General features: G+C 38.1%; 1 protein-coding gene across 2 annotated transcripts in view; it reads left to right on the top strand.

Moving 5' to 3' along the window:
• The first annotated feature begins 1,395 nt into the window (after positions 1-1,395).
• Positions 1,396-27,554, top strand: part of LOC126185096 (PHD finger protein 23A-like) — a 51,447-nt gene continuing 25,288 nt past the window's right edge. For both annotated transcript variants that reach the window (XM_049927901.1, XM_049927900.1), the window contains exons 1-3: positions 1,396-1,549; positions 3,496-3,536; positions 8,556-8,651. In XM_049927901.1, coding sequence (XP_049783858.1) covers positions 1,528-1,549; positions 3,496-3,536; positions 8,556-8,651 — 159 coding nt within the window. In that variant the 5' untranslated portion in view covers positions 1,396-1,527. The remainder of the gene's footprint in view (positions 1,550-3,495; positions 3,537-8,555; positions 8,652-27,554) is intronic.

The raw sequence follows: 27,554 nt of genomic DNA, 5'->3' as shown, positions 1-27,554 counted from the left end.
AGGTAAAATAGTACATACTGAAACAATTTGAGATTGAGATACATCTTGGGAAAAATGAAAATACGTCAAATGAACAGTTAGTACTTAAATCATTTGTGTGTGCCTGTCAACTGAAACTTTTGTCTAAATTCCTAAGAATGTCATCGACTCAGATTCATTTTATAACTTGATTTTTATGTATTATACTGATGCCGCTAATTTTTTTAGTGTCTAGTATTAAATCGTGTCAACACAGCCTTTGAAACGTTACGTTTCAGCCCATTTCGTTGGAATCATGCTTCAGGCTAATTGAAGGTGTTTATAACATCATCAAAAATTTCTCGAGATTTTTCTTTTTCAGTGAGTAACGAAACATGATTGGTTGAGTAGTGACATCGGGAGGTGAGTAATTTATGTGCAAGACAGATCGAATTTCTATTAAAATTGAGCCTGAGGGACTTCTTGTGAAATTGTACTCCATTGAGATGTGCTCTACATGGTGTAAGATGTTGAGATTCTTGTTTTCCTGTTTATCAGATAAGATTTAAGTCTCTTCAAAGCATTACCGTACATCTGGTGCCATATCAATCTATTTTTTTAAAGCAGTATCAAGTGATTCACTGAACCTAATTTTTTATTGAGGTGGCAGGAGATACCTGTTACTTTATTGCTTTTTTTCAGTGATTCAATGAATTCATTAACAGTGTTCATGGTGTTTTTCCCTGTATGGAATCCATATTGAAATAATGTATAAGTGGGTGAAGTACCAATACATCTGTGTTGCGAGTAAATTATAATAATATTGTAATATAACTGTAGTGCAATAATATTTGTACAAGCCTGTTTGTCTTCGTACAGTCTTATATCATTTATAACTTTCACTACTCTGTACGATTGCTTGAGAATATTCACTCACTACGGTACCTTCTCAGGTTCGTGAAAAGGAGGGAAAAGATGTTTTAACACACTTTAAGAAAATACATTATGTTTCGTATCACATGCAGTGGAAGACTTTAGCAATTGTATATTTCTTCGTTTCGTATATCCCGCGTCCGGCCATCCTGATTTAGGTTTTCCGTTATTTCCCTAAATCGCTCCAGGCAAATGCCGGGATGGCTCCTTCCCCATCCTTCCATAATCCGATGAGACCGATGACCTCGCTGTTTGGTCTCTTCCCCCAAACAATCCAATTCAATCGGTTTCGTATATTGTAATGACCATGTAATTTAAAGTTTTTATCTTGCATTATAGTTAATTTGGCAATAACATTAATTGTAATTGGTATATACTAATATCTCAAAATATATATTTCTACCAGAAATTATGTCGAGTATTTCAGCAACTATATTGCATCTTTGCACGCGAATAATTGAATGACAGCGCATGAAAATGTTATCTTTGACTTTATGAGAAGCAGCGAAGAAATGCAGTTGTATAGTGCCATTCGTAGAGGAAATTGGTGGGCAGTGAAACTTACGGGCTTTAATTGTTATTTTTGTAGAATTATGCAGTTAGTTGAATATTTTATGTGGAATTGGTAGAGCAAGAATGACTGATATGATTTTAACTGGTATGTATTTTTTATTTATTTACTTTTTTTTACCACGTTTGTTTGTCAATATTTGGTAGTGTATATTTTTAAGTATGGTATACTACGTACAGTGAGAGCTCTTTATATTTTGCTATACACGTATTTTCATAACTTATTTGACTCAAGAGAATCAGTTTGGCGCTGGTAAATCCACTTATGTCTATTTTTTGCGTGGTATCAAGACCACTTGGAAGAGTATTTGAAAAAGCGTAACTCATGCTTGAGCATTATTTATATGACATTGAATTAATAGCGTGGTATTAATCATTCACCCTTTAATGCTGAAGGCTTTACTGTCTCCCGAAATACATTTTACTCATCGTTGAATGCGTAATTACTTGGACCGCTTGATTGCCAATCTTAAAACCGAATATTTGGAATTGTGTTAGAGGAACATTCCACATTATAGTAGCCTGTATGTCAACACGCCATAGTTTCTGAGATAAGATATAACATCTCTTATGACGAATTTTTTTTGTGAAGAAAGTATGGGTTGAGGTATTTCTCTTTGTGTGTTACTGATAATCATGTCGCTCCCATGTACCCATCTGCAACTATCCCAATGTGCAGTAATTTTAGTTCTTTGTTGTTCCCGCCAACCCCAATTCCTTCAATATTTCCCGCCGTCCTTCCACATTTCTCTGTACTTATTGTGTTCATGCTTGTGAATTTTCACCTGAATTTGAGCTGTGGTTTGTGTTTACTCAAACCTCGCCAGATGATGTATTCTTCAATGGTAATTATAAGCATACGTCTCTTTTTGATCACAGCACAACTACTATGTTTTTTTGAAATAATGAAAAGTGCCAACTTATTGTATCATTATCCTCAGCTCTCATATGATAACAGGTTTAATAAATTTGATCCTCAACTGACTGCTGTTTTGACAGTATCTAGAGAAACCATTGCACTTATTATGATGATCAAATATCTTTCACCAGTGTTTGTCAACACTGTTTCAAACCTATAAAGTTGAACACCTGTTAATTATGATAGGCGTGTTTCATGATTTAAATATAATGCTTTGTAATATGTGCCTCTCTGGCAATGGGATTTACTTAAAAAGCTGAACAGAACAAAATTTAGAAGAGTGAATATTTTGAAGGGTGTATGTATAGTCTGTGCTAAGTCATAGATCATAATACTCAGTGCTAATTAGCCAGTCACGTAACTAATGAGGAGGTATTGAATAGGATTGGGGAGAAGAGAAGTTTGTGGCACAACTTGACCAGAAGAAGGGATCGGTTGGTAGGACATGTTCTGAGGCATCAAGGGATCACCAATTTAGTATTGGAATGCAGCATGGAGGGTAAAAATCGTAGGGGGAGACCAAGAGATGAATACACTAAGCAGATTCAGAAGGATGTAGGTTGCAGTAGGTACTGGGAGATGAAGAAGCTAGCACAGGATAGAGTAGCATGGAGAGCTGCATCAAACCAGTCTCAGGACTGAAGACCACAACAACAACAATTAGCCAGTCTGTCTTTCTATATTTTGCAATTTTTTTGAATGCAGATTTCATTTTGTACACAATATTGTCTTTAGCAGGGTAGTTTTTTGAAGTTTCTGTCATTTCATTCCATTATGAGTCTCTCTAAGGCTCACACATACTTTCTCTCAAAATCCTGTCCTCTTCCTAGTTTACTAAATGCCACACGGTTATGTCCTAAAATGTAGTAAAAACGCTCGTATTGTATTAGAGATTTTTCAATGTTACTTTGGAAATTTGAGCAGCTATTGCCTGAAGTTTTGTGCTTCCAGTCAAGTCATTGGCTTTCGTAAGTCTTCCTAAACAATGTGATGAACCAGAAAGTTAATTTGATTAGACAGCCCAAAAGAAAGATTATTTTCAATCTCTGTGAAACACTTAAATTTAGTAGTGTATTATTTCTAAGAAACTTTACTGAGTCTTTGATCTGTTACAGGTCCTGATGCTCGAAAGACATCTTTTAAAGATGATGATGAGGTTCGTAGATCATTAAAAGTAATTTTTATGTTATGTTTATTATTGAAAGCAGAATATAAATGAGTGTGTGAAATTTCTAACACTAAATTTTGTCCCTTAATCAGTCTTAACAAAAAAAAAAGTGTTCTTGATATTTGAAAGTGTAAAGTTTTTGTATTTTTACTTTAGTAGTATGTAGTAAGCAGTATCATTGCTCTTGCAAATTCAGATTTTTGACTGATTGTATTGTAACTTGGAATACTCATAAATTTCTTTTTGCACAGAAGTTATGTAAGAACTACAAATGCCACTTCTAACATTGCATTACTCTTGTCTACTTCTTACTTTGCTCATGTTAAAAATTTATAGGCCTACTTATTTTATAATGGAAGTATGCTTTTAGCAGTTCCCTTGTTCAGTTATTTGGAAATCTGAAGTTGAACATAGGGTTAAGGACATAAAATCATTGTAGGAGGTGTGCGTGCGCGCGCGCGCGCGCACACACACACACACACACACACACACACACACACACACACACACACACACACACACATTTGTACAGCACCATAGGTTCCAGAGAATGAACTTCAGGATACAAATCTGTTCTTTTCTCACAGAGCATTTAAAAATGAAGTGTTAACCACAGCCACAACATTGTGTGTGTTAAACTGGACACAATTCATCTTCCATTGAGATATGTTTTAAGCCTCATTCAGAGGAGAGTGCCATTTGTGACAGGTACAGTTCCAAGGCATAGTCCTGGACTCCAGTCAGTTCACCCAGGTATTAGAAATACAGCATCCTAACGAATGTGTTCATTGACAGGTGTTAACTTAAAAACTTCTACAACCTAGCTTCTCATAGACTACCTTGAGAATTTAAAGAAATGCACTGTGGAGGACTGAGTGCAAAGTGTGGAATACGAAAGCAGGCAATGAAATGATAGTGAAATTTATATTTCTGAGACACATTGTAGTGCAAATTGCCTTGTTAGGAAAAAAATATGCAATACATTGTGTTTAGTGTTCTTTTATCATTAATAAATTGTATAGATATTGTAGTTGAGTGTAGGCCTACATGAAAAGATCTCTGATTGTTGCGTTGGGCTGGGTGCGTCAACTTCACATACCTATCTTAATCCAGTCATCTAATGTAATTGTGAAAATGTATCTGTGTTAACGCCTCAGATTGTCGGAGCTCCGTAGGCAACTACTGTTTTTGCCTGCAGCTGTTTTCGCTTTGCAGTTGAAAGCTGACAACAGTGCTACCAGCTCTCGGGGATCTTATTACACTGATTCAACTATAGAGTGTAAAGTTTCTTAGTTGTAGAATTAGAACTGTAAGGTAGTCATAAATATTTGTGCAGAGGTATTAAACCCTACAAGTGTGAGTCGTCTCGAGAATGCACTATCAACTTCTAGGGGCACAGGATTGTATTCTGAGGCTCTTGTCCCCTTCAGCCGTGATATTCAGAATACTCTCATCTCTCTTACTTCCCTCTTTTATATTGTCCTCACTTCTGATTAAACATGTAGAACATTTTGTTTTTAGTGTCGGTAGTACTTTATTTCTGTAGATAAATTATAAAGTTTTTAGAAAAAGTGTGATTGCATGACCTTTTACAGAACAATGAAGCAACAGGTCTGGTAAGACTGCCAATAAATTAAATGAAAAAATACAAATTTTTTACAGGCAAATAAAATACAGGTGTGTTGTGTGATGTACCCAAGGCAGTACAATGTTTGACACAGGATTCGTATTTAGGAATGAGTTTTAATTCCTGTCCAGCCACTCAGATCGAGGTTTTTTTTTTTTTTTTTTTTTTTTTTTTTTTTTTTTTTTTTTTTTTTTTTTTTTTAACTCAGTTCATGTGCAGGACTCAGCTTATTTCCTTTCTCATGCTTGACGTTTTGAGATTGCACTTTGTTTCTAATAACTTCCTTGTTGATGGGACATTAAACATGTCTTTTGAGTAAATTGTTAAAATAGCATTAATAATTTTGAACCAAATTAAATAGAAACCAGTTAATTCAGTAATGTGTTCCAGCACAAAACGGAATAAGTATCATCAAAACTGATTGTTTTATGGAATTTAAAGTGTTTAATAATATAAAGTGAAATAGTGAGTGGGATATTTGCCCTAAATAAAATGGTAGTTGAATCTATGCGGGGCAAAAATAGTTGGAAGTGATCATATTCTGTTTTTAAAGTAATTACAAAACTTTCAACTCAATTCCAGATTACTAATGATGGTGACACTCATTTTAGTTCCTGTTGTAACTGTTGTGTCTGTCGGCAAAGCTAACAGCAATTTAGGCTGAACTTTTCTTCATCCTTTCATCTCTTGAAACATTCAATCCCAACATTAGTTTTTTAGGCTACTATTTCTGTTTGCTGTAGCCATGCATGCTGGCAGGCAGTATAGTGTTGGTTTCTTTGTTTTCCCCCAAACTAGTGATTCAGCTGCCACTGAAGTGTTGGTGTTCTAGAAGTATTCTCTTGTAACAAACCAAGGAACTATATAAACAAAATGCTGTATCCTTTGCCAAAATATATGAAGATTTTTAACAGTTACATTAATACTCTGCTTTCAATACAGTGTAAGATGAGACATGAACAGGCCATACAAGCTTTGACAGAGGAACAAGAGATGTGTCATTGTGATAATAGAAAGCTCTCACAAGGGAACCTCCCCATCGCACCCCCCTCAGATTTAGTTATAAGTTGGCACAGTGGATAGGCCTTGAAAAAATGAATCCAGATCAATCGAGAAAACAGGAAGAAGTTGTGTGGAACTATGAAAAAATAAGCGAAATATGCAAACTGAGTAGTCAATGCGCAACATAGGCAACATGAAGGACGATATGAGCTCTAGAACGCCGTGGTTAGCATGAGCGGCTGCGGAACGAGAGGTCCTTGGTTCAAGTTGTCCATCGACTGAAAAGTTTAATTTTTTATTTTCAGACAATTATTATCTGTCCGTCCGTCCGATGCGAGGTAACTGCGCCGTAGTATGGGGATGCCACACCTAAATAAATATCGAAACACATGACGTCAGTTGACTACAGTGCACGGAAGAGAGAGTATTCCTGCTAATGAGGCTCCCTGGCTGGCAGTTGACTGTTCACTGCTTTGGATGAGAGTGCATTAAATATGTGAGATGTATTCCGTGGGCAATATGAATCCAGCAAATATAGCTCGCGACATCAATAACAATCGCACGGTTTTGCGGTGCGGTCGCAAAACACAAGCGCTAAACTTATTACTGTGAACAGAGACGTCAGTGAACGAACGGACAGATCATAACTTTGCGAAAATAAAGTAAGTAAAATATTCACTCGATGGAAGACTTGAACCGAGGACCTGTAGTTTCACAGCAGCTCACGCTAACCACGGGACCACAGCGCTCGTAAACTCACCCTCTCCTTGATGTTGCCTATCTTGCACATGGACTACTCATTTTGTATATGTTACTTACTTTTTTCATAGTTCCACACAACTTCTTCTTGTTTTCTCGATTGATCTGTGTTCAGTTTTTCAAGGCCTATCCACTGTGCCAACTTATAAATAAATCTGAGGGGGTGTGATGGGAGCTTCCCTTGTCAGTAAAAAGTAAGACAGCTAGGCATCACACAACTTTAAACCAAATAGATTAGTGTCTGATAAGTACATGTGCATTATTGTGCTGTTTTGCAACCCTTTTCAAAATGCTTAATGTAGAATCCTTTGTAACACATTTCAGATACTTGTAGAACATCTCTCTTGCAGTGAAAAGGAACATAAGGGTTCAGCAAGTTTGTACTCTCGTCCATTAATCATGTTTTTCTTTTGACTGAGCACCACCCGCAAGGGATTAGTTGATAATAAGACAATATTGTTTGACCAGCAAAAGCATTTGTCTTAATGTTCTTAATTTTTTCCGCAGAAGTATGGGAAATGTTGTGTAAGGCATGCTAATTGAAACTGGGAATAATTGTGAAAATGGAGCACAATCCACAAAAGTTTGAAAATGTTGGAAAGTCACTACTATGTTTGTGCCATGAATACGATCAGGCTCGATTTAACCTGTTCATGCCAGGTTTAAATGCAGCACTGGTACACTAGGTATCAGATTTAAATTGGTGTGGTATGGGCAAAAGTGCAGACACGTTTAAAATTGGATGTTGAATACTGTGCATTGAAATTTCATGTGTGTGCTTACAATTTTTGTAAATTTGGACTGGTTTTCTACTGTGGTAGGTTTCAAAACCTGGTAACTGTAGAGGGACAACAATTTTTGCTTTGACTACTTCTTATTGCTCTGCTGTGGCAAACAGCCCATTTTCAGACTCATCGAAAGATGTCATTGAAAATGTTGGCTGAGTAAGCAAGGACACTGTGCCCTGACTGTGTTCCACCCACCATGTCTTGATGATTCACTTGAAACAGGAGTACATAAATCCAAAATGACACATTCTATGACAGGTTGACAAAAAAAAGTTCCAGTTTGTGAGGCCTGACTTGACTTGTACATGAGAGTATAAAATACACAAGTCTCCATCCTGGATAATAACTAAATGAAGAAACTATTGTTTAACCTTTAAATACACCATTTAACTGATGTTGAACTCTGAGCACTTGCAGAATCAATTTTTTCTCTCTAATAGTAAAAGACAGAGGTGGTGATGAAGTTCCAGAAGCCAACATGTAGAGTACACTTTAATAGGTCATTCTTTTTCTCTCAGATCCTTAATTTCTCGTCGCATCCAAAATAATTCTGTGCCATTCATATTATTAATATGTAACACATAATAAAGGAATTTTTTAAAGTGTGGACAGTTGCACTGAATATGATAAAAAATGAAATGTGTAAATGTAGGAAGAGTTGCAGTGTCATCTTATTTCACATCATTTTCTGTGTCCTCCACCCTTGAGTCTTCCAACCCTCACAGTAGTTTGATAGTGGCTACTCTTGTAAACCTGTAAATGTTGTTCATTTATTTGTGTGTTGTATGGTAACACTAACCAAGACACCATAATATGGACCCTTTGTTGCAGTCGTTGCCTGTAGCACCAAAACGTGCAAGAACTTCAGAGGATTTTTATTTGTTCTGCAAATTTATTTTGGAGTATGAAAACTATGAAGATTTCAGGGTAAGTTTTGCACTGATCCTTGTGAATCTTTTTGTCCCTTGCTATTTTCTGGTGACCTAACTGAAAACTTATCATTACTAAAGCTTAAAGCCATATTGACTATTAATTGACCATTACTGTTACAGAAATATGAAAAGGGTTTTCATAGGCTGGTATAAGTCACAAGATTTGGTAACCCTCATATTATTTAATGAAGGAAAATGTTCTGTAGTATAAGCCTCATCTTCAGTCTAAAATAGCATTACAAAAACATTTAACAAAGGTATACACCAGTATTAAAGTTCTTTAGTTGGTAATATCTGTGTGTACTTTGTTAAATCTCTTTGTATTGTCATTGTAGCCCAAAGATGAGCATATTGGATGGAAATGTCCATTGAGCTCATTCGAAGTACTGTTGCTTACAGAGAATATCATGTATTTTTTAGTTTTCAACACTTTTCCTTATGTGGATGCTACTTGACAGCTTTAAATTTTGTTACTGGTTAGTGAAGCCTATAAAAAGCCTATGGTTGTATAACTGTTTTGAGCCAATGTGTCAATGTAAAGTGCTCAACTGAAACAGAAATTTGTTACAGGCTTTACACATAAATTGAAATAGCACTTCATTGTTACAGTTCAGTGGTACTTTTTTTTTTTTTAATAAAAAGACAAAAAGAAGAGAGATTTTCATTTCTGATTATAGACATCTCCACATTTATGCTATTTTATTGTCACTAAAATTTCAACTTTCGTCATCACAAAACAGATGAATAAATTTTAAAAATCCAAATGTACATATTGCAGGTACTTGTTGATTGTAGAAAAGAATTAACTTCCCTCAGAATTAGATTTTCTTTCTTCAGGGTTCTAATTGCACCATTAAAAGCTCAGTTTTTTAATTGCCATCAGTTCAGCAGAAAGGATAATTTGCTATCAAAAGATGTCCTCCGGACGTCACCATTTGGGTTGGAGTATGCTACTGGCATTATATACATGTGAATGCCAACAACACAGAATTAGCTCTGAGACAACATTGCAATTGACTTGACGACCATTGATGAAAATATGTTGCAGTGTGTCTGATTAAAGTCTGGCTAATGACGGATTGTTGCATTGTAGAGTAACTTCATGTTTATGTTATGTAATATTAATTTATTTAACAAGTTTCTTGTGGTGGCTATTTTCGCAGCAGATGTATACAAATTAGTTGTTTAAAAGATAAATGATTTTTTGTTTGCTGCACATAAAGTCCTTTATTTAATTTTTGCACTCGGATGTGTTTTGCTGTACTCACAAGACATCTTCAGTGGGTGTTAGTTCAGCATCTAATTCATTGGTTATAAGCCAAACAGCTTTTTCTCATGTGGCAAACTCATTGGAAGCTTGCAGTGTCCTTTGTGGCCACTCTGTTTACAAAATGTATGACTGTAACTACCATTTTTTTGTGTAGTTAACCACTTTTTGACTTAAGAGGCCAACATCAGATAATTCACATAAATAGACGTGTTTTCTGATGAGAAATTAGAATACATAACGTTTTGTTGTACTCTTTAAAACTTGTTCTATTCCTTTTGTTTTTGCCACAGTCATTGTTTGTCCATTATACTATTTCATGTTGTGTTGTAAAACTGCTGAAGATTTTATGACAATCCACATTTATAAGTAAATTTTGGTATGGTGTGTAAGGATGCATACATTCTTGTAAAAATGACTATTTTCCTGGTTTACTGATGTCACCTTATTCATAATGTAGATATTTTCAGTGTTTTTTGTTTATGTAATATATTAATAGGTTTTCATAAAAAATCATTAGGCTGTTGTTCACTAATGACATGTCTTCCTTCATAATTACAAATAACATTTTGCTATAAGTTTCATTGAATTATAGTCACATCCAGTCAGTATAATAAATCCAAGAAATTGGTTACTGAAATATACAAAAGTTTAAAGAAGAGTTAGTATGCATGCCTGTGACAGACTTGAAGCTAAAATACTGCATCAAGGGTGAGAGCACATTATCATTCTGGCTGCATCAGTATCAAAATAGAGTTTTAGGAAATGAAAAATTTTCATTTGCATAATAGCAAAACTTGGTTTCAAAATAGTCCATGATACTCATTCCAATCTATGCCCCAGTATGCTGACACTCTGATGAGGTAGACCACTTCTATATATGAAGATAGTAACTGTTCTCGAAAGAACAGATACCATTGATGACCGTGCAGCTTCTCTAGAATAAATGGATAGAGCGTCTGCCATGTAAGCAGGAGATCCCAGGTTCGAGTTCCGGTCGAGGCACACATTTTCATCTGTCACCATCGAGGTGTATCAACACCAACTGTTGGCAGCTGAGGGTTTCACTTATCATTTAGACTACTTCTGATAGCAAATGCCACTCCAAGGTAATACTGTTGATTTTAATGTGAAAGTAAGGCAAACTTTGGAATAATCTTCATTGCAAAATTTTGGGTACAATACAAAAAAAAAATAAGTTCACATGTTAGTAAAATTTTCTGAGATAATCATGTTCATTCTTAAGACTTGTTCCCAGAAAAAAATATTGAAAATGGACTCTGCAACAACTAAATTTGACTAAAAATGAAATTGATTGCAATTTATCAAACTTTACAGGAATTATGCACAATGATGGACCTAAACCTTTTTTAGAATTAAGTGAGCATAGATTCAGAGGGTACTGAGAACAGATAGATACAAAGCTTGAAAGACACATTCCAATATGAAGTCAGAGATGAAGCCTATGAGAATTTGAGTTTATTAAGTTATATCAGATTAAATTAAGCAACAGCTTCACAATCTTAGAAAATGAACATCAGACAGTGAAGAAAGGGGCTTGTTATTTAATAAGGGACTTGAGCAAACAGCAATAAATATTGCTGTACAAAGGGAGCAAAAGAAAACCAAAGTTGAAATGGAATGATTACTAACAAAACAGTTTCAATGAAATCTGAACTAACAGCCATTGAGAGAGACACTGGTGCATCCTGAGGGAAGTACATTGACGAATATGGTCAGTGCAACAGCTTCCAGTAGACCGTGTTAGGTTAATGAAAAATTTATGAGATACAAGTGCTAATTTGGAAAGCCATACCTCGAAAATAAATTTTCAGCAGTCCTAAAAGGAGCTTTGAAATCCTTGAACTGAGAAAGCAAAGAAGAGGTACAAGTCAGTGGACCATACCTGACCTACCTTTTTTGTGCAGATGAACTTCAACAATGAATAAAGAAAAATAATAAGTTTGCAAGTACGTCTGAAAATGAAGTATCATAAGACTAAAATAATATGCAACCGACATATCAGTAATAAAATAGTACAAAATAACAATGAAGTATAGAATCTGTTGGTGATACATTGTGTTTATTGAAGTGAAAGTTGGATTCTATGTGCAGCAAAGGATATAAACACAAGAGTACCTGGAGTGCTTTTGCTTAAATAATGTTTTCAAAAGTAAAGTTCCAGTGTGTCTGAGAAGGAAAGTTTACAGTGAGTGAGTTACCAGTTTTGTCTTTTGGCGGTGATCCTTGAGCTTTTGAGAAGCATAAAAAAGAAGAACTTAAAGTTGACCTATGGGTGTTGAGTTACTAGGGGAGACAGGAAGACAAACCAATAAATCAGGGAACAGACATAATTTTGATGAAAATTATCATGGGGTGAGTGGAAAATGTAACCATACAATTGAATGATAATTGGATGAAGCAACTCTCTACTGCATGTGAAGAAGGAATGAAGACAGTGACTTATTGGAAAGTGAGTGGATGACATTAGAAAACATATTGGAGCAATATTGATTTCTATAACTGAATTTATTTATTCATGATATAGTGTATCAGGTCATGTGTTTTATACAGGTACAAACTATAGTTTGAAGACAAAAGAAGGTATAAATGTTCAAATAAAAAAGCAAGGAAATGATTCAAGTGTTAGTCAGATAGTCTGTGCATTTCATTGAGAAGTCTGATCGCTGACCAGAAAAAGAGTAAGCTGTTCAGCACCCATAGACACCTTTCCCCAGTGTACCAAGCCAGGTGGTTCAGTGGTTTATCACACTGGGCTTGCATTTGGGAGGATGATAGTTCAAATCTGCATCTGACCATCCAGATTTAGATTTTCCGCAGTTTCCCTGAATCGCTCCAGGTGAATGCCCGGATGGTTCTCTTGATAGGGCATGGCCAGTTTCCTTCTGCATCTTTGAAACATCCTGACCATGTGCTCATTCTCTAATGACATCAATGTTGATGGGAATTGGTAGAATGAGTCAGTTCGTATTTGTGGTACAGTGTTGTTCAATTGAGGGTGGTCCATACTTTCCATTTTAAGTGAAAGCATGGTGTTTTTTTTTCTGTATACAGACTAGGTTGGAGACGCATTGGTTGAGGAGTTTTCCCACTGTTTTTTTCCTTGACTTCAATGTACTAAAATAGTCTGTAAGGGGTTTAAGTGTGGAGGGGTTCTGGAACTGTCTGACAATTTACGCACTGTTCAACAATTGGAGGTAAGAGGGGCAAAGGATTACTACGTATTTTAGTATATTCTCTGACAAGACCATGGCCCCATTGTATTTCAGCTGAATGTAGGGAGCCCATAGTTGGACATAGATTTTGTTGTTCCAAATAAACACACATGGTGTGGTTTAGTTCTGAATTGACCTTCTTTATATGGGCACTGTTAAGCTACACTGGTACACTGTATTCCACAGTATACTACACAAGGCTCGGCTGGCAGTTGGAAGAGTAGTGGCAAAGGATCTCAGTGTGGTTATATTGAATATTCCCCCCCCCCCCCCAGATGATTGTTCGTGATCAAATTTACAGCAGTCTTTATTAAGTATTGCATGTTGCTTAGTTATATCTATGGTCACACAAAGGTATGTTCGAGTTCAGTTGAAGAAAGGAATGGTGTTCTCAAAATGTACCTTAAAGCCCATTTTTACATGTGAGCAACTTTCTGGTCAGAATCAGCTTATCGTGATGGGTGCACAACACGGGTTTGCATGTAAATCGGCAGTCATCCATGTTGTGTGTGGGTCACTGGCATCAACGATATGTTGACTCTACAGACTGCAAACGTGCAGAAAGGGAGGACTTGTCTGCTAACATCAGAAGTTAATGTAGTCTCTCATGCTCACTAATAGTACTGGATTTTGTTCTGGTGTGTTTTCTTTGTCTTTATTTTATTGTTTGCTTTGGTTTTGTGGCACTTTGCAAAAGTTACACAAGAAATTGATGTGTAATATTTTTCTTACTAGAGTTCTCCGTAAAAAAAGACTAAATATGTGAAAGCAGTAAGGTATTTGTTTTGCAGCGTGGGGACAAAAAAGCCTATGCTGTGCGTAAATAAAAGAATGTGAACAGAAACATGTTTTTCAACAAAAATGGTTAAATCTCTTGAATAAGAAATAAAATTTTTGATGTTACCTGACTCATAGGAGGCAAACAACACAAAGGATAAAACAAAAGGCACTTTTCACTACCCAGTAAAAATTGTTTGATCTTTATATGTATGATGTCTGTTCTTTGACATGTTCTAAAGTTGTCTTCATAATCCTGCTGCTGTTTTTACATGACGAAAAAGAAATTCTGGCATCAGCCAGTCCAGCACAAATTTTCACTTGTTTCCGTTGGATTTATTTCGGTGCCTAATTAAAGCCAATGTTGGAATTTCTCTTTAGTCATTGATGTGTTTGAATGCATAAATTTTCTCAGGCAAAAAACTGTTCACAGCAGGTTAGAGAATTTGCCGTATGATCTTTGTTAATAACAGCCTCCAAGGATTTTGCCTTTGTCATTAATAGATTCTGTTGTCATTGCATTTTCCTTAGTTATATTACTACAGTCAGATTTTTTTGTTTTACAAAGAGGAACAAGCATTTAGCCACAGCAGAACTGGGGACCAGAAACTACCAAGTGAACAGATACATGTCTCTGCAGCAGCCAGTCAATGCCTTTATGTATATCATTGAGCTCTACTTATAGTACTGTGATGTTTTGTAGCAGTAATGTTCGAAAATTGGTTTTGTAGGTAGGTGTGAGACTGGTTCAAAAGTTCCACAAGTTTTCAGGCAAATCTCTCTCATAGTAAATGGATTCTGGAAAATTCTCATTGACACCAGAGGATTGTTCGTGTTATAGACTCTGTGATTGATTTGAAGCAGAATGTTTTTTTATGCATGTGAGCACCAGTGCCTATGAAAGAATGAAATTATGCCCTGTTTGCAGATACAAATTTGATAAGAAAAACATTAGAGAACTTTTCCAGAAACACTTGATTACTATGGCATAGGCTTTGAGTTTGCAAAGTACACACATCAAAAAAAGTTTTGCGTCATCCTGGTTCCCAGAACTCCTGAAGATATATGTTGACTGTGGATATTATATCACACAGTCCCTTTGACTGTTCAGAGATGTCACTAAGTCCACCCAAAGATGTAAACAACCATGCATGAGCCGTGCCTATTAGACAGAGGGGGTCCGACAGCCCATCAATTTGTCATTCAACCAGGAAAGAGGTACGCGGCTCATATTGTCTATAGTTCAACCATGCCTAGATGGCAAATACCGTGGTTTGATCGTGTCTGCATTGTTAATTTGTGCCAGGGAGGGCTCTCAACAAGAGATGTGTCCAGGCGTCTCAGAGTGAACCAAAGCGATGTTGTTCGGATATGGAGGAGACACAGAGAGAGACAGGAGCTGTCGATGACATACCTCACTCAGGCCACCCAAGGGATACTACTGCAGTGGGTGACTGCTACCTACAGATTATGACTTGGAGGAACCCAGACAGCATGTTGAATAACGCTTTTCGTGCAGCCACAGGATGTCATGTTCCAAATCAAACTGTGCGCAATAGGCTGAATGATGCGCAACTTCACTTATGACGTCCATGCTGAGGGCCATCTTTGCAACCACAACACCATGCATGCAGTACGGATGGGCTCAACATGCCGAATGGACCACTCACGATTGGAATCACATTCTCTTCACTGATGAGTGTGGCATATGCCTTCAACCAGACAATTGTCGGAGATGTATTTGGAGGCAACACAGGCTGAACACCGTAGACACTGTCCAGCGAGTGCAGCAAGATGAAGGTTCCCTGGTGTTTTGAGGTGGAATTATGTGGGGCTGACGTACACAGCTGGTGGTCATGGAAGGCGCCGTAAGAGCTGTATGATATGTGAATGCCATCGTCCGACCAATAGTGCAACCATATTGACGGGGCATTAGTCTTCATGGATGACAATTCGCACCCCCATCATGCACATCTTGTAAATGACTTCCTTCAGCATAACGACATCACTCGACTAGAGTGGCCAGCACGTTCTTCAGACATATACCCTATCGAACATGCCTGGGATAAAAATCTCTCGGTGTACATGCCGCATCAGTTCAGGATAAAACTCCGAGCTTTCGACCACTACCTCCATGGTCGTCGGCAGGACTAAGACTGACTGCCGTAAACTAGCGAGGCTCCCACTTTTATATGCAAAGGACGGCTTCTGATTGGCTGGAATACGTCATAGCAACAGTGATATGGCGCGTAGTGAAGTGGTGCCCTCTGCTTCCATAGATGTAGTTTCTATCCCGCGTTGCTTGCAGGGCCATCCCTTGAACCAGGAGTTAAAGTGCGGGAAGTTTTCCTCTGTGATTTTTCGTTATCCATTGCAATCTTCCAGGTGTTCCTAAGTGCATAACCGTTGTCTATGTTAAAGTTATTATCACTAAGTCTAATTTCGACTGCTTCCCAGATCACAGAACCCCGGTAATTCGGTTGCGTGGGCTATTACTCTCGTTTCTTTAAATAAAATCTTATGCTTGTTAGGCAGGCTATGCTCAGCCACCGCTGATTTTTCCAAATACCTGTATTTCAGGTGGTGCTGGTGCTCAATGCAACAGTCGGCAACGGTTCTTACAGACTGGCCCACGTAATTCTTGTCGCATTCGCAAGGAGTACTATAAATTCCCAGCACCCTTAAGCCGAGACTACCTTCGACTGGTCTCAATGTTTCCTTAATTTTCCTATGTGATCAGAAAACTGGTTTTATTCCTTGCCTCTTTAGGACTCTGCCTATCTTGCTTGTTGTAGCACCGCAAAATGGAAGCCGCGCTATGTGTTGGTCCTCTTCTTGTTTATGGACGGCATCATGTCTTACTTTCTTGGACAATACTGATTTAATTTCACTGGCAGAATAACCATTCCTCTTGAAAACAGTCGTCAAATGGTTAATCTCGGGACCGAGGTGGTCCTTGTCGGAAATAGTCCTGGCTCTGTGTACTAAAGTATTCAGCATAGCTCTCTTCTGAGATGGATGATGGAAGCTTTGGCTATGCAGATATAAGTCCGTATGTGTTGGCTTCCTGTACACAAATGGCCCAGTCGTCCATCCGGTTTTCGCTCCACCAACAAATCTAAAAAAGGTAACTTCTCTCCCTCCTCTACCTCGATTGTAAATTTTATGTTTGGATGTACACCATTCAAATGTTCGAACTGCTGCAGCGTGTCACTGCCATGTGGCCAGATTAAAAATCGACGTATCTGTAGAAGCATGATTGGCAGAGGTGAGCATTGCTCAACGCTTGTTCTTCAAAATCTTCCATGAAAAAATTCGCTATTGCTGGTGATAGTGGCGAACCCACGGCTGATCCATCTGTCATTACATAATAATTTCCACTGTATAAAAAGTAAGTGGTCATCAAGGTATGCCGGAACAACTTCAAAATTTCTGAGGAAAAATGAGCAGCCAACAGTTGTAATGTGTCATCCACAGGTACTTCAGTGAACAGAGAAACCACGTCGAGGCTGACAATGATATTTGGGCCTATCTTCATCTGTTTTGTGATATCAACAAACAGTTTTGAGTTCTTATTATGATGTGGGCAGTGACCAACTATAGGCGCCAACAATTTAGTTACGTGTTTTGCAAGTCTGTACGTAGGAGAGCCAATAGCGCTGACAATCGGTCTCAACGAGACATTCTCCTTATGCCTTTGAGGAGTGGGACAATCTGGACCAACAGTGCCTTGATGCAGTTGAGGATAGTATGCCATGACAACTACAGGCATGCATCAATGCAAGAGGACATGCTACTGGGTATTAGAGTTAACAGTGTGTACAGCAATCTGGACCATCACCTCTGAAGGTCTCGCTCTATGGTGGTACAACATGCAATGTGTGGTTTTCGTGAGCAATAAAGAGGATGGAAATGATGTTTATGTTGATCTCTATTCCAATTTTCTGTAGAGTTTCCGGAACTCTTGGAACTGAGGTGATGCAAAGCTTCTTTTGATGTGTGTAGAAGACTCAGATTGAAAAAGAAACTAATTCCCTATTTGTAGAGCAGTGTGCTCCAAAAACTACTAAAGAGAGCATCTACAAAGGAAACTGCTTGAAAAAAATTCTTGTGTCCCCATATTAGAATATTGCTTAATCATGCGTAACCCGTACCAGGTTATGGGATATGGAACATATGCAAAGGAGGACAGCACAAATTGTCACAGGTTTGTTTGACTTCTGGAAAAACATCACCAAAATGCTGAAAAACATGAATTGGCAGTACTTAGAGAGATGTCAATTATCCAGCAAAAGTCTGCTTACAAAGTTTCAAAAACTCACATCAAGTGAAAAATCTAGAGTGCTTTTTCAGCCCTCTATGTATTGCTCCTGTACATACTGCAAAGAACATGTTAGACCAATTACCTGCAAGGACATTAACGTAGACATTCTTTATGCTATTCCTACATAAATGATAGAACGGCAAGTACTTTCTACGTGCACTCAGTGGTTTGCAGACTATGGCTGCACACCTTGATGGCATTGTAATAAACGATGACTGCTACCATGATGATGATTGTCCTGTTGCCTCTGGTATGCTTTCTTTTCTTCCAAGCTTAGAACTAATTTAATGTGGACTCAATACTGTGATGCAGCTTGGCTTTTTTCTAGTCAAGAAAAGTAAAAATTTAGCGTTACAGTGCATTAAATCTCAAACCTGTAGGTTTGTAGAGAAGCATTTACCAGTCAAGTCATGGTGTTATAAGAAGTTAGATTGCCTAAACATAATAGTACTTTGGCATTGGGAGCTTCATGTAACTTGTTGGTAATATGTATGTAAATAACGAGTATGAGGTTGACACAGTCTCACTTTCAAATGAAGAAAAGGCAGCAGTAGCTTCCAGTATTGCAATGAATGTACCAACTGAAGATAAAATGAACTGCTGCTTTGATTCATCTGCTTGATTGGTTACCACAGTGTAAGATTATGGTAATGTGACAATAGATTAGATAGCAAAGCATCCCCATTTCTGCTGTGTCTAGGCACTTGTTAAGAAAGATGGTCCCCCATAACCTCACTTTCACCTTTTGGGTGTGCCAAAGTGCATAGCAGACATCTGTCGCAGCCTCTGCAGTTTTGGTACCAACATGCAAAAATAAACTACTCATGACAGGTGAGACTCAATACAGAAATAAAATGTCAGGGATGCTGCAGTAACCTCACTTGACACCAGCAATAGACTGAGACCAAAAGGCACTTGTGTAAAAGGGGTTGAAGTGTGTAATTGGTTAGTCTGTTGCTGACCTCTGGTTGGGCTGAAGCTTTTACTGCATAGAAAGCACAGATCAAGGCTTTATCAAGCAGTTCATCTCAAACAAAAGATGATGGAATGACAGTTACTAAAGATCTCCAAACATTAAAGTTTGAATCACCTGTATCTATTACTAATACAAAATAACTGTCAGTTGGCAGGAAAGAAGATGCAAGGAATGTTTATTTGAAGTACACATTTAAAAAGAGTTTGTAACAATAGGTTATGCTTTATAGTCTTGGCCATTAGAGCACACTTCTTCTGGTAGGTTCTTATTTCCTATCGAAATTGAGTACTTTCCTTGACTGTAACGTGAACATTTTGAGCACAAACAATACTAATTTTATTAATAAATTTTCAAATTTCTTGAAGTAGATGTGACTGAAATCACTCTGCTTGTTTAATATAAATTTAAAATTTAAAGATAAAAAATGGCACATACTTACATCAATCGCACAGTAAGATACATACAGCAAAATGCTGTGGTCCTAAGAAATACAGGAGGAGTAAATAATAAAATATTGAATCCATGGATAAAATAAGAGATTGGAAATGCTTACATGTGGTTCATATTGCCTGTACAAAAATGATATAGTGAAGCCAAGCATAAAGTGAAGACATGATACCAGAACTGGAGCTGATCAGCTAATGACATGCATATCTTAAAGTAGGTCTCAGGGTGGAAGTGAAAGTACAATAAAATAAAACAAAACCGTACACAACTATCTTTGTCATAAGGTGTAAAATAAAGTAAGTAGACTGTCAGCAGTGTAATTAGTAATATAAAAACTGAATGATAAAAGTTAATATCAACACGTGGTGCTATGGGCGGGAAATTTGGCAATTAATATCCAAACAGCTGCAGTCAGGTCAGTAGTATGCTAGTAGGGAACCTGTGAACAAAAACAAAAGTGCAGTACATCGTGGGCCTGGAACTTATCTCCTGGATTAAGTGGAGAGAGAATTTTCAATCAGTAGTGAATATTAAGTATCAGAAAGTGACTTTAGAGGAAAAGGAGTGTGGGCACAGGTATAGTGAAACAACTAGTACTGGAATAAATGCAGATCACAAAAATGTTTTGTGAAAGCACTGTATATATCTTTTTTTTTAAAAAAATACTGTTTGTATGATACTGCAAATTTTAGAACAAGTCTCTTATTTGGTGTAGAGTTAAATAGCAGGGCAGCAGGAAATATGCCCTGTAAACAGTGCTGAGGATGGAGAAGCACTAAACGTGATTTAAACAGTTTTATTCCAGCTCACCAGTGTATGTTTCTGAAGCATCAAGATCATATCTTGCGCAAAAGTAGCCATTTCTGTCTTTTTGTCTTTAAAAATAGTAATGTCAACTTATATTTTATAGTAAATAGTATCGTGTGAATGATGATACGTTCTCAGATTGTCAGTAGACTTACTGCATTTGCTATTTCTACTTCACTTTACATACCTTCGTCATCATCAAATGGATATATTTTAATTAGTAGATCATTTGTATACAAGACATTTTCTGTGCACCTGTTACACTCTTTGTGGCCGTTGATTGTATTTCCAGCCATTCACTGATGGGGAGAAAAGTCCCAACACCAAAAAATAATTAATGTAACATAATGAAATTGTGGGAATACATTTGTCTAGGAAACATATTTAAGTGATTAACATTGCAAGTTCACAGGTTAATGTAAGCCTGAGAAAAGCTATTGCAAATGTGAAATGCTGGTACACGAATAACTGATGTAACTGCCAGAAAGTTGAATGTAAGCATGCAGTTGTGTTGCAAAAGTGTCAGATGAAGCTTGATGTCTGTTGCACTTGGTTGGTCAATACAGGGACAGTTAATGCTGGTTGTTGTTGACACTGAAGTTTCATCTGATGATGTCTCATACATGCTCAGTTCAAGACAGATCTGGTTCTTGAACAGGCCAAGCCAGCTTGTTGACACACTTTAGGGTTGCCACAGCTGCATATGGGAAGGTGTTATCCTGTTGGAAAACACGTACTGGAATGCTGTTCAAGAGCAGCAGCACGGCGATTCGAATCGCCAGACTGACAAACAGACTTGCAGTCAGGGTGTGTGGGATAACCAGAAGATTGCTCCTACTGTCATAAGAAATTGTAACCCAGACTATAACTCAAAGTGAAGATCCAGTGTGTCTAGCCTTCAGACAAGTTGGTTGCAGGAGCTCACATGGCCTTCTCCAACCAACATAAGGCTATCATTGGCATTGAGACCGAATCAGCTTTCATCGGAGATCACAACAGACCTCCAGTGATCTCTTGCTTGACACCACTGAAGTCACAAATGACAACTGATTGGTGGCAGAGGAATGCATGCTTACAGGGTGTGTGACTCGGAGCTGTCCTTGATTTATAGCAGTTCATTATGTCACTGTGGTGACAGCTGTTACTCGCATTGCTGCTGCAAACTCGGCACGATGTGCCAAAGCAATATTCCGAACATGCCGTCATCCTTCTCAGTGGTGCCACATGGCTGTCTGGAGCCCGGTCTTCTTGTTGCTGTACCTTCTGTACCTTCCCGTGACCACCGCTGCCAGCAATTAGTTACAGTGGCTACAGTCCTCCCAAGTCTTTCTGCAATATCCAAGAAAGAACATCCAGCTTTTCATAGCCTTATTACATGACCTCATTCAAACTTGGTGAGCTGTTGATTATGGGGTCTTTGTTGTCTTACAGGAATTCTTGACAAACATCAATTTACTACATCTAGTCTCGAAGTTAACAGATGATCACAACCATTACAGTATGTATTTAAAGGAAACCTGATTTTATTTGTCATAGGGGCACCACTACTGCCACTCTTACGCGAGTGTAGCAAAATGTGAATAGACGTCATGTTTCAGATGTAGAAACATACCTGCCAACTGTTGTTTATCTAACACTATCCCTTATTGGTGTTGGGATATTTTTCCTCCCTGACAGTGTATTTACATCATGTACACTTGCCACAAACTACTTACACAAGACTCTTTATAAAACTGCAGTTTTGTAAAAAGTGTGTGTGTGTGTGTGTGTGTGTGTGTGTGTGTGTGTGTGTGTGTGTGTGTGTGTGTGTGTGTTGTAAATACAGCTGGAAAAGCAATCTGTAACCACTGAAAGAGTGTCACAGGTTAGCCAGAAGTAGTTGTGCTTACAAACCATCTAGACCTAATTAATAGAAATAAATCCATGCGATGACAGTGGTATAATCCCCAAAAACACATTGTGAGTTGAATGGTAAATGTGAATGTTTACAGTAATTTGTATTTCCAAGTGATATTTGTCTAATAAGTTCCCTCCTCCTTTAGGGGAAGATAATGATAAGGAAACTTCGTAAAACAATGGCAGAAACAACATTGCTGTTGTGTTGGTATTTCAGAATTTCATAAACATTTTTCATTGACTGTCCTTTACAAGAAGATGAAGATACAGTAGGAAAATTTGGATTAGGAATAAGAAATGAGAGAGGAAAATGACTAATTACTTTCTGTAAAGAAAATTCATTAGCAGTGGGTAACACATTATTTGAACACCACAAAATGAGACGTTACACAGGGATATCAAATTTGAATACGGAAAGATATCAGTTGGACTACATCCTGATACAAAAAATTTGAAAATTGCCGAAGCTTATCCAGGAGTGGATACAAATTCAGACCTCAACCTAGCAGTGGGAGAAATACAAGTGAAATTGAAAAAAGTCTGGAGAGGTAAAGCAAAAGAAAGACTAAACATAGAAAGACTTGGAGGTAGGAAAGGCATCAGATTTGGAAAAAAGTCTTATGGATAAATGGGAAAGAGGTAGTGTTGATGAAAGTATTAGTGACAAATGGATAAAAATGAGGGAAAGACCCTTGGACTCTGCCAAAGAAGTACTAGGGATTAGAGTATCCCAAGGTTCCAGGAAAGAATGGATAACAGAAAACATGTTGAAAAAGATGGAAGTGCGGAGAAAGTGGAAAAATGTAGAAACTGAAGAAAGCAAAAAGAGGTACAGGAAAATGAATAATGAATTAAGAAGAGAAACTGAAGCAAGGGTAAATGGATGAAACAGAAATGCATTGAAATAGAGAAAATGGAGAAAGGGAGAAAGTATGAAATGCTGTATAGACTGGCTAGTGAGACAGTTTTTGAACGTAAAAGAAAGAGGGATAACATGGAAATAGAAAGAGCGGATAGTACTCTAGCAGAACAACAACAGGAGGTATTGAACAGATGGCAAGAATATATTGACTGTATAAGGGGGATGAAAGACAAAACAAAATTAATGTTCAAGAGGAGCAATATGTGCCGGAAGATGGAAAGGGATTCACCATCTTGGAAGCAGAAGTAGAACATGCGCTGAAGGAGATAAAGAATAGGAAAGCATGTGGAATTATTTGCCAGCAGAATTGTTGAAGTGTCTAGGAAACAAGGTTGTTGTTGTTGTTGTGGTCTTCAGTCCTGAGACTGGTTTGATGCAGCTCTCCATGCTACTCTATCCTGTGCCAGCTTCTTCATCTCCCAGTATCTACTGCAACCTACATCCTTCTGAATCTGCTTAGTGTATTCATCTCTTGGTCTCCCTCTACGATTTTTACCCTCCACACTGCCCTCCAATGCTAAATTTGTGATCCCTTGATGCCTCAAAACATGTCCTACCAACCGATCCCTTCTTCTAGTCAAGTTGTGCCACAAACTTCTCTTCTCCCCAATCCTATTCAATACCTCCTCATTAGTTACGTGATCTACCCACCTTATCTTCAGCATTCTTCTGTAGCACCACATTTCGAAAGCTTCTATTCTCTTCTTGTCCAGACTAGTTATCGTCCATGTTTCACTTCCATACATGGCTACACTCCATACAAATACTTTCAGAAACGACTTCCTGACACTTAAATCTATACTCGAGGTTAACAAATTCCTCTTCTTGAGAAACGCTTTCCTTGCCATTGCCAGTCTACATTTTATATCCTCTCTACTTCGACCATCATCGGTTATTTTACTCCCTAAATAGCAAAACTCCTTTACTACTTTAAGTGTCTCATTTCCTAATCTAATTCCCTCAGCATCACCCGACTTAATTTGACTACATTCCATTATCCTCGTTTTGCTTTTGTTGATGTTCATCTTATATCCTCCTTTCAAGACACTGTCCATTCCGTTCAACTGCTCTTCCAAGTCCTTTGCTGTCTCTGACAGAATTACAATGTCATCGGCGAACCTCAAAGTTTTTACTTCTTCTCCATGAATTTTAATACCTACTCCGAATTTTTCTTTTGTTTCCTTTACTGCTTGCTCAATATACAGATTGAATAACATCGGGGAGAGGCTGCAACCCTGTCTTACTCCTTTCCCAACCACTGCTTCCCTTTCATGCCCCTCGACTCTTATAACTGCCATCTGGTTTCTGTACAAACTGTAAATAGCCTTTCGCTCCCTGTATTTTACCCCTGCCACCTTCAGAATTTGAAAGAGAGTATTCCAGTTAACATTGTCAAAAGCTTTCTCTAAGTCTACAAATGCTAGAAACGTAGGTTTGCCTTTTCTTAATCTTTCTTCTAAGATAAGTCGTAAGGTCAGTATTGCCTCACGTGTTCCAACATTTCTACGGAATCCAAACTGATCTTCCCCGAGGTCGGCTTCTACCAGTTTTTCCATTCGTCTGTAAAGAATTCGCGTTAGTATTTTGCAGCTGTGACTTATTAAACTGATAGTTCGGTAATTTTCACATCTGTCAACACCTGCTTTCTTTGGGATTGGAATTATTATATTCTTCTTGAAGTCTGAGGGTATTTCGCCTGTCTCATACATCGTGCTCACCAGATGGTAGAGTTTTGTCATGACTGGCTCTCCCGAGGCCATCAGTAGTTCAAATGGAATGTTGTCTACTCCCGGGGCCTTGTTTCGACTCAGGTCTTTCAGTGCTCTGTCAAACTCTTCACGCAGTATCTTATCTCCCATTTCGTCTTCATCTACATCCTCTTCCATTTCCATAATATTGTCCTCCAGTACATCGCCCTTGTATAAACCCTCTATATACTCCTTCCACCTTTCTGCCTTCCCTTCTTTGCTTAGAACTGGGTTGCCATCTGAGCTCTTGATGTTCATACAAGTGGTTCTCTTCTCTCCAAAGGTCTCTTTAATTTTCCTGTAGGCAGTATCTATCTTACCCCTAGTGAGACAAGCCTCTACATCCTTACATTTGTCCTCTAGCCATCCCTGCTTAGCCATTTTGCACTTCCTGTCGATATCATTTTTGAGACGTCTGTATTCCTTTTTGCCTGCTTCATTTACTGCATTTTTGTATTTTCTCCTTTCATCAATTAAATTCAATATTTCTTCTGTTACCCAAGGATTTCTATTAGCCCTTGTCTTTTTACCTACTTGATCCTCTGCTGCCTTCACTACTTCATCCCTCAGAGCTACCCATTCTTCTTCTACTGTATTTCTTTCCCCCATTCCTGTCAATTGTTCCCTTATGCTCTCCCTGAAACTCTCTACAACCTCTGGTTCTTTCAGTTTATCCAGGTCCCATCTCCTTAAATTCCCACCTTTTTGCAGTTTCTTCAGTTTCAATCTGCAGTTCATAACCAATAGATTGTGGTCAGAATCCACATCTGCCCCAGGAAATGTCTTACAATTTAAAACCTGGTTCCTAAATCTCTGTCTTACCATTATATAATCTATCTGATACCTACTAGTATCTCCAGGATTCTTCCAGGTATACAACCTTCTTTTATGATTCTTGAACCAAGTGTTGGCTATGATTAAGTTATGCTCTGTGCAAAATTCTACAAGGTGGCTTCCTCTTTCATTCCTTTCCCCCAATCCATATTCACCTACTATGTTTCCTTCTCTCCCTTTTCCTACTGACGAATTCCAGTCACCCATGACTATTAAATTTTCGTCTCCTTTCACTACCTGAATAATTTCTTTTATCTCGTCATACATTTCATCTATTTCTTCATCATCTGCAGAGGTAGTTGGCATATAAACTTGTACTACTGTAGTAGGCATGGGCTTTGTGTCTATCTTGGCCACAATAATGTGTTCACTATGCTGTTTGTAGTAGCTAACCCGCACTCCTATTTTTTTATTCATTATTAAACCTACTCCTGCATTACCCCTATTTGATTTTGTATTTATAACCCTGTAATCACCTGACCAAAAGTCTTGTTCCTCCTGCCACCGAACTTCACTAATTCCCACTATATCTAACTTTAACCTACCCATTTCCCTTTTTAAATTTTCTAACCTACCTGCCCGATTAAGGGATCTGACATTCCACGCTCCGATCCGTAGAACGCCAGTTTTCTTTCTCCTGATAACGACGTCCTCCTGAGTAGTCCCCGCCCGGAGATCCGAATGGGGGACTATTTTACCTCCGGAATATTTTACCCAAGAGGACGCCATCATCATTTAATCATACAGTAGAGCTGCATGTCCTCGGGAAAAATTACGGCTGTAGTTTCCCCTTGCTTTCAGCCGTTCGCAGTACCAGCACAGCAAGGCCGTTTTGGTTAATGTTACAAGGCCAGATCAGTCAATCATCCAGACTGTTGCCCCTGCAACTACTGAAAAGGCTGCTGCCCCTCTTCAGGAACCACATGTTTGTCTGGCCTCTCAACAGATACCCCTCCGTTGTGTTTGCACCTACGGTACGGCCATCTGTATCGCTGAGGCACGCAAGCCTCCCCACCAGCGGCAAGGTCCATGGTTCATGGGGGGGAGGAAACAAGGTAAAAATAGAAATAGTTTACCTCAGTAACGAGATATATGACAAAGGGGAATGGCTTGAGGACTTCCTTGCAACAGTTACGATACCAATAGAGAAAAAAAATGAGAAACGCTAAAAAATAAAGAGTATAGGACCATCAGTCTAATTTCTCATGCAGCTAAAGTGGTGCTGAGAGTGTTGAATAGAAGACTATATAGCAAACTAGATAGGCAGGGGAGCAGTTTGGATTTAGAAGAGGAAAAGGAGCAAGAGATACTATTGGCCTGTTAACAATATAGGGGAAAGATATATGGAAAAAGGTAGAGAAATCTTTGCTGTTTTTATAGATTTAGAAAAGGCTTTTGACAGAGTTCAGTGGGACAAGCTGATAGATATTTTTAAGAGGAAAGGAGTAGATTGGAAAGAGAGATGACTGATACAGAATCTATATTTGCACCAGAAAGTAAGGATAAGGATTGGAAATGAAATGTCAGAAAGCAGCAGCATTGGACGAGGTGTTAGACAAGGTTATTTCCTTTCCCCGCTGTTGTTTAACGCAAACCTTGAAGAGATTATTGCCAAAGGCTTAGATGGGTAAATAGGAGTATGTATCGGTGTAAAGAGGATAGAA

Source organism: Schistocerca cancellata, chromosome 4, assembly GCF_023864275.1.
Source record: "Schistocerca cancellata isolate TAMUIC-IGC-003103 chromosome 4, iqSchCanc2.1, whole genome shotgun sequence".
NCBI lineage: Eukaryota > Metazoa > Arthropoda > Insecta > Orthoptera > Acrididae > Schistocerca > Schistocerca cancellata.
Note: the sequence above shows the minus strand (reverse complement) of the source record. Positions and strands in the feature narration are given on the sequence as shown.